Genomic DNA, 9551 nt, shown 5'->3' with positions numbered 1-9551 from the left:
AACTGGTGATTATAACTCAACCTGTAATCCCAGCACTTTGGGAGGCCTAGGTGAGAGGATCCTTTGAAGCCAGGAGTTCAAAGACCAAACTGGCCAACATAGTGAGCTCCCCGTCTCTATAAAATAAATACATAAATAAAATAAAAAGAAATAGGCTGAGTGAGAAACAGTGGCTCCAATCTTCCTCTGATGTCCCAGCTCTCAGAACAAGGTTGCTTTGTTTGCTTTTCCTTTTATAAGCACCATGTGTTAGGCAACTTCTTGAGTGGTTCCCTGAGGTATTCATGCTCCTAAGTGACACCTTAATCTGCACCGGGCCAACCCAGTGACCTGTTTCTCATGAGCAGAGCCTGGAAAGCATGAGGCACAGCTCTGCTTCCTCTGTGTCACAGCTCTGATCTTGTCAGTCACTCATTGGCTCCTGCAACAAATGACCACAGCTAAGTGGCTTTTACAACAGCAGAAGTTTATTCCTTCACAGCTCTGGAGGCCAGAAGTCCAAAATCACTTTTAATGTGCTGAAATCAAGGCATTGGCAGGGCCAGGCTCCCTCGCATGGCTCCTGGGGAGAATCTGCTCCTTGTTTCTGGGGCCTCTGGTGGCTCCGGCGTTACTTGGCTTGTGACTGCATCATGTCCATTTTCAAGGCCCCATCTTCATCTCTGCTCCATCTTCCCATGGCCCGCTCTTCTGTGTGGCACCAAATTTCCTTCTGCCTCCCTCTTACAAAGATGCATGTGGCCGGGCATGCTGGCTCATGCCTGTCATCCCAGCACTTTGAGAGGCCAAGGCGGGAGGATTGCTTGAGGCCAGGAGTTCAAGACCAGCCTGGCCAACACAGAGACCCTCTGTTGTATTTATTTTTGAGATAGGGTCTCACTTTGTCACCTAGGCTAGAGTGCAGTGGTGCGATCCTGGCTCACTGCTGCCTCAACCTCCTGGCCTCAAGCAATCCTTCCACCTCAGGAGTAGCTGGGACTACAGGTGCACACTACCATGCCCAGATAATTTTTCTATCTTTTGTAGAGACGAGGTCTCACCATGTTGCTCAGGCTGGTCTCGAACTCCTGGGCTCAAGAGATTTACCTGCCTCAGGCTCCCAAAGTGCTGGGATTATAGGCGTGAGCCACAGTGTTTAGGGCCCACCTGGATAATCCAGGACAATCTCTCTATCTCAAGATCCTTAATGACATTAGAAAAAAAAATTGTTTTCCCATACGAGGTAATATTTACAGGTTGCCTGGATTAGGACTTGATGGCTTTATAAGGGCCATTTTCCAGCTGTGGATGGCTTGGTCGGCTTCTCTTGTTTGCAGGAAGCTATGTAACAAGCGCAGCACCTGCAATGAGCTGTGATTGGCTGATGTAGACTGGGGGTGGGGGCTCGGACCCCCGGCAGGTGGTGTTCGAAAAGGTACAAACTCACTCTGCAGTCATCAACTCACCTTTCGGGGTGCCTCTAAGGCGTGGGGCCTGTGGGGTGAGGTCCGAGCATGCCAGATTTTGTCCACTGAGCCGGGCTCCTGGAGGCCCCGTGCACAGATGCAGCTCTAGGCCCCAGGCTGCGGGCACAATTTGCCCCATGTCTCCACAGCCTCTGGATTTAAGATAATCGAGGCTAGCGTCTGGGACCCCAGGGCTCCAGTGAGGGTCAAGGAGGTCCGGAGCTTACTCCAACCTCCAGGGCAGAGAGGACAGATGATCCCAAAGGCTGCTGGGCTCAGGGTAGGGCGCGGCTGAGCAGGGGCAGCTGCTTTTTCTCTCCCAGGCTTCCTGCTGTGCCTTTTACTCACCTCTACGTTCCTGGTGCTGGGGCTCCGCAGCGCTGGCTCTAAAGAAGTCCCAACGCCAGCCTGGGGGCGCAAGGCAGGAGCGCCCTGTTTCCTCGATTGTTGGGGATTTGCTCCTAGTTAGGTGGTGACTGTCCTTATGATCCCCCATAAAACCAGTCGGGCAGGGGGCAGGGGGCAGGGGGCCGGGATCGTGGAGAAGAGGCCGCGGCTGGCGGGGAAGCAACCCTCAGCGTGGACCCCTCAACCTCGCGGCTCGCCCCTTACCCGTGCACCCCTCGCCTCACACCCCCGCGCCCCTCACCCACGCGTCCCTCACCCTTCACCCGCGCGCCCCTCACCCTACACACACCCGCCCATCACCCGCGCGCCCTTCACCCCTCACCCGCGCGCCCATCACCCCACACCCAGGCGCCCCTCACCCTCGCGCCCCTCACCCTTCACCCGCGCGCCCCTCACCCTACACACACCCGCCCATCACCCGCGCGCCCTTCACCCCTCACCCGCGCGCCCATCACCCCACACCCAGGCGCCCCTCACCCTCGCGCCCCTCACCCTTCACCCGCGCGCCCCTCGCCCCTCACCCTTCACCCGCGCGCCCCTCATCCACGCGCCCCTCATCCACGCGCCCCTCATCCACGCGCCCCTCGCCCTCAGTCCTCACCCGCGCGGGCCAAGAGGGTCCTGGGCGAGGGCAGCTCCCCGCGGGCGGGTGCGAGGCTCGGAGTTGGCTTGGCATGCGAGGCCGGCAGCAGGGCCCGGGCTCCACGCACGCCTGGCCCCCAAGTCTGTCTTGAGGCTCAGGAGCTGCCTTTTCTGCAAATAGGCGCCCAACGGTTCAGCCCGGAGAACTGCACGGGGATGGGGAGAGGCCGCCCCGCGTTTCTGCAGCGACAGCGACCATGGCCGCAACCACGATGATGACAATGGCCACGGTGACGGCCGCGCGTCCAGCCGGCCCCCCGGTGACGGCCCCGGCGCATCTGCTCGTGCGGCACTTGCGTCGGAGCGGAGACCCGCGGGGGGCGCTCCGTTTCCCGAGACCCCGGCCGCCTCCGGGCGCTGCAAACTCCAAGCCGGGTCCCTGGGTCTCCTGGGTCAGGACAGAGCTGGACGAGACTCGTCCCCGGGCGGCCCGCATTCAGGACACGCGTGAGGGGGGCGTCCGGACCCTGCGCCCCCGGCCCTCCAGGACGACGCCCTCCGCTTGGATGGCCGCGCGCCGGGACAGCTGGAGACGGGTTAACGTGGGCGCCAGGCCTGAGGGACCGGCCCCGCCCGGCTGGTATTTCCCGACCGGGCGGGAGGAGCCACGCGCCCCCACCGCCCCGACAGCCCCGGCTCCCGGCCCCGCCTGGGCCCGCCCTGCCCAGCGCGCTCTAGGACACCGCGGCGCCTCCTCACAGCTCCGGCGTGGGCGGGGCCCGGCCTTGTGCCGTCACGGGGCGGGGTTTCCCGGCGCCTGAGCGGACTGACGCCGAGACGCGCGCGGGTAAGCGGCGCGGGGACGCGGGGCGCTGGGCGCGGGGCTGGGGGCGCAGGTAAGGAGCGCGGGGGCGGCGTGGGGTCCTCGCGGGGCTGCCTAGGGCGGCCAAGGACGCAGGGCCGGGGCAGTTGGTCGCGGCCTCCAGTCCCCTGGCTTGGTCCTGTGGGGTCCCCGGCCCGGCACCTCCTCCCGCGAGCCGTGCGCCCCCTTCCCCCGAGCCGTGCGCCCCCATGCTAGGCCCTGTGACCCTCCCCCGAACCGTGCGCCCCGATCCTGGGCCCTGCGCCCCCTCCCCCACCCCATCCCGGGGCGCGCGTGGACCCCCGCCGGCTAAGCGCACCCGGGCGGTGACCCCAGAGGCTTCGCCCGTCCTCGACCCCGGCGCTGGGACCCCTCCCCAGCCCCCTCCGGGAGCGTCTCGGGACCCCTAGACACCCCCACGTCCCAGGCAGGGGCCGCGCCTCGCGCGCCCCGGGCCCCGGTCGCCCCCGCTCTGCCTCGGGTCCTGCGGCTGGCGCGGGTCGGGTCGGGTCCGTGCGCGCCGCCCCAGCCTCCCTGGGCGGAACTCGAGCAGCTCCCCGCTCCCCGCAGGCCCCGAGGCCACAGGAGCGCGCGGAGCGGCGATGAGCAGGCGGCCGGTGGCCCGCGGGGCGCGGAGCCCGTGACAGCCTCGGCCAGGCGGGCGCTGCGATGGAGGCCGAGGGCCTGGACTGGCTCCTGGTGCCACTGCACCAGCTGGTGTCCTGGGGCGCGGCCGCGGCCATGGTCTTCGGAGGGGTGGTGCCCTACGTCCCGCAGTATCGGGACATTCGCAGGACGCAGAACGCCGACGGCTTCTCCACCTACGTGTGCCTGGTGCTGCTGGTGGCCAACATTTTGCGGATACTCTTCTGGTAAGTTGGGGGCTTGCTTTCCTGGGCTACACCCGGAGAAGAGGGTTTCTCCTTTGGGGTTTCTGGTTGAGGCCGGGGGAGCAGCAGGGTCCACACCTCCCGGCCGGGCCAGCGTCCCACTCTGCCGTGGATGGGGTACGTGGCTGCAGGCGAGTCACTTCTTAGGGTGAGATTATTTTTCCAGAAAAACGGTGGGGTTGGAGCACAGAATCTCAGAGAAAATCTCCAGATCCGCCTCCTCGCATAATGTTCCACATAGGTACTTAGCAGGGACCTCTCAGCTGGGCACTGGCCTAGGTCTGCCTGTGGAGAGGAGCCGTTCCTGCCCTCCTTTTTCATGTTGTATAGTTTTTCTTTATTGTTTTGAGAGAGGGTCTTGCTCTGTGGTCCAGGCTGAAGTGCATGATGTCATGACAGCTCACCGCAGTCTCCACGTTCCTGGGCTCAGGTGATCCTCCCATCTCAGCCTCCCGAGTAGCTGGGACCACAGGCGCACCACCACACCCGGCTAATTGTTTTTTTTGTATTTTTTGTAGAGACAGGGGAGTGGGGGGGGTTGTCTCACTTTGTTGCCCAGGCTGGTCTCGAACTCCTGGCCTCAAGCATCCCTCCCCACTGGGCCTCTGAAAGGGCTGGGATTACAGGCTGAGCCACGGCGCCTGGCCTGCCTTATTTAAATAGGAAGTCACTCTCTCTGGAGACTGTCTTGTTCCTCTCACCAACTTCCTCTTTGTATTTGTATTAGGCTAAGGAAATTGAAATTAATTTTAACAGTTGTTGAAGCCAGACATAATTGGGAGGGTGAGTTTTCAGAGGAAATGAAGAGGTCTCACAGCTGCATTCTAAGGCCAGAAACGTCTGGAATTTTTCTTTCTTCCGGGTGATCCCAGCCTCTCTGTCCGGGCAGATTGGAAGGTGTCTGCTGCTCTTCCTATGAAGAGGGCCTGGTGGAGGGGTTGGAGAGAAGGAGTCCAGGCAGCTGGTGTCAAGAACTCTGCTTCTGACTCTGGTCACTGAGTAATCACGTACCTGCTTCTTTGCCTGTTAGTTTTTTTTTTTTTTTTTTGAGACAGAGTCTCACTCTGTCGCCAGGCTGGAGTGCAGTGGTACAATCTCGGCTCACTACAGCCTCTGCCTCCTGGGTTCAAGTGATTCTCTTGCCTCAGCCTCCTGAGTAGCTGGGACTACAGGTGCCTGCCACCATACCCAGGTAATTTTTGTATTTTTAGTAGAGACCAGGTTTCACCATGTTGACCAGGATGGTCTCGATCCCTTGACCTCATGATCCACCCACCTTGACCTCCCAAAGTGTTGGGATTACAGGCGTGAGCCACCGCGCCTGGCCCGCCTGTTAGTTTTTAAGTCAACCTTATTGAGGTGTGATTTGCATTCCATGAAACACACCCCTTTCGTGTGCATTTGATGAGTTCTGATGCTGAGGTGTTCATGAGCCGGGGTGCTCCCTGCTCCGTGGCCTTCATCCCAGCCCTGGCCGTGGGCAGCCATTGGTCCATGTGTCCCTGGGTGTCAGTTTTGCCCCTGCCAGGGATTTTTAGGTGAGCGAGTGGGTTGGCTGCCTCTTCCCCAGAGTTGTCTCTGAGACAGGGAGGTTTGTCCCCTGCAGCGACCTCGGAGGAGGATTTTGGGTCCGAGTCCTGTCTCGAGGTTTGTCTCTGGGCCAGGCTGCATCTGAGGGAGGTTCAGGGGTGCTCATTTTGGAGACTCCTTCCTTCTTTCCCATCGCGTGCTTTGGAGACAGTGGCTGGCGGTGCTGCAGTGGCCTCAGTGAGCGTAAGGTTGACTGGAAGTAGGTTTCTAATTGTCTAATGCTGTTGTTTACTTTGAGTGCATGTTGTGGGGGTTGGGGAGACGCTGGTCGGCAGGCCGCCTGCTACAGCCCTGGCTCACGTGTGTGTGTTGTGAAGGAGCACTGCACTCATCTTTAGGGTTATAGAATAAATTTTCTCCAAAATAATGGAGGAAAATTGCCTGAGAGTGGATAACCATATGGGAAAGAAGTTCCGCTTAGAGGTTTCCCTCCCCAGTATGCTCATAGTTCAAAGTTGCTAAAAGAAAATAAATTAGGTTGGGCACGGTGGCCCGCTCCTATAATTCCAGCACTTTTGGAGGCCGGGGTGGGAGGATCACTTGAGGCCAGGAGTTCAAGACCAACCAACGCAACACAGCAAGACCCCGTCTCTACCAAAATTGAAACATTAGCTTAGGTGTGGGGGCATTACCTGTAGTCCTAGCTACTTGGGAGGCTGTGAAAGGAGGATCACTTAAGCCCAGGAATTCGAGGCTGCAGTGAGCTGTCCTCCAGTCTGGCCAACAGAGAGAGACCCTGTCTCACAAAAAGAAAGAAAAGAATCTATCTAATGTCCATCTAAGTATCTGGTTTGGAGAAGTCAGAGATTAACCCAGTTTCCTGGTGCCATCTTGTCATTGCCTCATGACCTAACTGGCACTGACGTAGAGGTTTGAAGCTGGGACTGGGAGTTCTTGCTTACAGGCCTTGGAGAGACACTTGAGCTCTTTCTTTGTGGAGCACAGGGCAGCCTTCCAGGGAATTCTGAACTTTGTCCATGGGTCTCTTCATAGAATCAACATCCTGGGCTGTCCTGGTCATGCATGGCTTCTGTGACCACTGAGTGCACACGCAGGGCCCTAGTGTGTTCCAGAAGATGGTGGGATGAAAGCAGGGAGAGCAGAGGGCGCTCGTTCCTGCTGGGCGTCCCTCCAGCCTGAGGATGCGCCATCCCTGCACTCCACACAGCGAAGTCCACCTCCCTACCTACCACACATCCTCTTGTGCCCACCCGGTCCCCAGGTCCTGCTGTGCAGAGGGGGATGATGACCCCTTCTGTTTCTCTCTTGGGAGCCTCTTGTGACCCCCCCTCCTGGCTTCCCCTCTCCAGGCTTTGTAGGTTCACAGCCTCTTTGATTTCATGGTTTGTAGGGCAGAGGATCTGTGCTTTAGCAGAAGTGACACGCGGGATGCATCACACACAACCCCAGGTCCACGCATGCGCACGCACACTTGGTGTTTGGGTTGGGGGTGGTGGGAGCAGGAGAGCAGAGGTGGGGCGGGGGCAGGCTCCGATGAGAAGGGGCTGGGGTGGGGGCGGAGAGCAGAGGTGGGGCTGGGCTGGGCTCTGGTGAGAAGGGGCGGGAGAGGGGGAGAGCAGAGGTGGGGCTGGGGCAGGCTCTGATGAGAAGGGGCCGGGGTCCAGTCAGAAGGGGCTGGGGGGAGTGGGTGGGGGGGAAAGCAGAGGTGGGGCTGGGCTGGGCTCTGGTGAGAAGGGGCCGGGGTCCGCCAGCACAGTGGTGGAGTTAGAATCTTCACGCTTCCAAAACTGTTGGGGCATGGTCCTCAGAGCTCCAGTCCCTCTGGGCAGCTCCCCATTGGGGATTTGGGGTGCACGGCATATGGGGCTCTGCAGTCCTGCAGGGCCTGCTTTAACAGTACAAACCCAGGGATTCTGAAACATAGGTCACTCATGTTTTTGTTTCTTACAGTCCTTACTACCATTTTGCAAAACCAGCATTCAGCAGATCACACTCTGTGGAATGCCAACATTCAGGATTTGGCAGGTTGGTGCCAGAAGCCAGGAGAAGGGCTAAATGATGCCTCATAGCTGGTGTTTGCCGGCTGTATGTGGAGGAAAAGCGGAGAGGCCAGGCGGGGATCAGGCCACACTGGGCTGCAGGGCCCTGGGAGCCTCAGCTCCACCCACGGTAGCACCCAGGCTGGAGCACTCTTAGATGGAGGAATGAAAACATTGTATCAGAGAGGTCATAACATTTTGTTACTAAAGGTGATAGCTTTAGTGGTGCCTAAGAGTAGATACAAAGCTACAAAGCTTCTCTTCTGCTGGATTTTTTTTTTCTTTTAGACAAGCGTCTCGCTCTTGCCCAGGCTGGAGTGTAGTGGCACAATCTCGGCTCACTGCACCCTCTGCCTCCCGGGTTCAAGCAGTTCCCTGCCTCAGCCTTCCAAATAGCTGGGATTACAGGCGCCCGCTGCCACGCCCAGCTAATTTTTGTATTTTTAGTAGAGACAGGGTTTCACCATATTGGCTAGGCTGGTCTTGAACTCCTGACCTCGTGATCCACCTGCCTTGGCCTCCCAAAGTGCTGGGATTACAGGTGTGAGCCACTGTGCCCAGCCCTGCTTGAGTTTTTCTGTGAGATTTTGGAACATGGAGAAGTTTTTCTGTGAGCCTGGTCAGTTATGGGGCACCCTCTATACTGTCTCTCCCTGTGGATGGGCACCTGGGCATGATCACCTGCAGAGTCCACCTTAGACGAGGTATCTTGGTGCTTCCCGAGGAGCAGGCTCCTGCACCACACAGGTGGGCTGCCTGGCACCTGCCGTGAGAAGAGGCATGGGAGTCACGCCCTCCGGCAGGAGAGGAAAAGTGCTCTCCTGAGTTCATGGCCAGCACAGAGTGTTATCACTAAAGGAAGAAAAAGTTAAGTTGAGAAGTAAATGTGGCATCTATTTTAATTAGCTTTTAAAATTACTAATGCTGCTGGATTCTGTTTCGTTTTCATTTTGTTCCTTGTGCATCTTTTGTGGAACACTGTGCTTTTTGAAATTTTGTGTTTTTCTTTGTCTTCACCCTAAAATTAGTTTACTAGTCTCCTCCGGGCACCCTCTCACTTCATTTTAAAAGGCCTCATTCTTTACTGTGCATATCGAGTTTCTCTAGGTTTGATTTTTGATGTGTGGATTATGGGGAAGCTCAAACCTTGATTCACCCGCCTCCTCCTTTGTCTGGTCATTCATTGCTTCTGTTAAACATTTAAAAAAATGCAGGTGGCCTTTCACACAGAGTGGCCAAAATGGCTCACGTGCAGCCTCATTGCTGGAGGTGAATGTGGTGTGAAGTAGCCTCTGTGTGTCCCAGGGGACTGGCCTATTTTAGATGCTTGCCCAGCGTCACCTCCTCAGCCTCAGGTCTCTGCGGGTGGGTTGACCGGCACCCAGGCCACTTGGTAGCCAGTGGAGAACTGCCCTGGAAGTGACCGTGAGCTTGGCTGTATCCTCCAGCCTTGGGGGTTGCGATCTGTGCTTTATAGTGCAGAGGCTGAGGTCTGGAGGGGGCCGGTGTGGGGGCTGGAGCCAGCCTGTGGGCGGAGTGCCCGTGCCCCCTGCACTCCTGCTCCTACAGTGTCCCTGCACCTCCGGCCTGTGCCTCAGGCCCAGAAAACCCTGTTCAAGCTGCCTCTTTGCTGCTGGCCATCCTCTATCCCCGGGCCCATCACCCTCCCTTCCTCTCTTTGCCTCTTAGTCTTGCCTTGTGTGTTTCTCAGAGGCTTCCTAGGGAAGCATCCAGTGAGGCAAGGGGACCGTGGTGGCCCCTGCTGACCTGGGTG

At 58.4% G+C, this 9551-nt stretch overlaps 1 protein-coding gene across 6 annotated transcripts in view; it reads left to right on the top strand.

Annotated features, from left to right (window-relative positions):
• Window positions 1-3186: 3186 nt before the first annotated feature.
• The window catches only part of SLC66A2 (solute carrier family 66 member 2), a 51063-nt gene continuing 44698 nt past the window's right edge, over window positions 3187-9551 (top strand). For 2 of the 6 annotated variants that reach the window (XM_055368685.2, XM_031003670.3), the window contains exons 1-2: window positions 3187-3282; window positions 3868-4169. In XM_055368685.2, the coding sequence (XP_055224660.1) occupies window positions 3967-4169 (203 nt within the window). In that variant the 5' untranslated portion in view covers window positions 3187-3282; window positions 3868-3966. Of the gene's footprint in view, window positions 3332-3867; window positions 4170-9551 lie in introns of those variants that run through there. The other 4 variants (XM_055368681.2, XM_031003669.3, XM_019014123.3 and 1 more) reach the window with 4 other exon arrangements.

Source organism: Gorilla gorilla, chromosome 17 (genome assembly GCF_029281585.2).
Source record: "Gorilla gorilla gorilla isolate KB3781 chromosome 17, NHGRI_mGorGor1-v2.1_pri, whole genome shotgun sequence".
NCBI classification, from domain to species: domain Eukaryota; kingdom Metazoa; phylum Chordata; class Mammalia; order Primates; family Hominidae; genus Gorilla; species Gorilla gorilla.
This window is presented reverse-complemented; position numbering and strand designations above follow the sequence as displayed.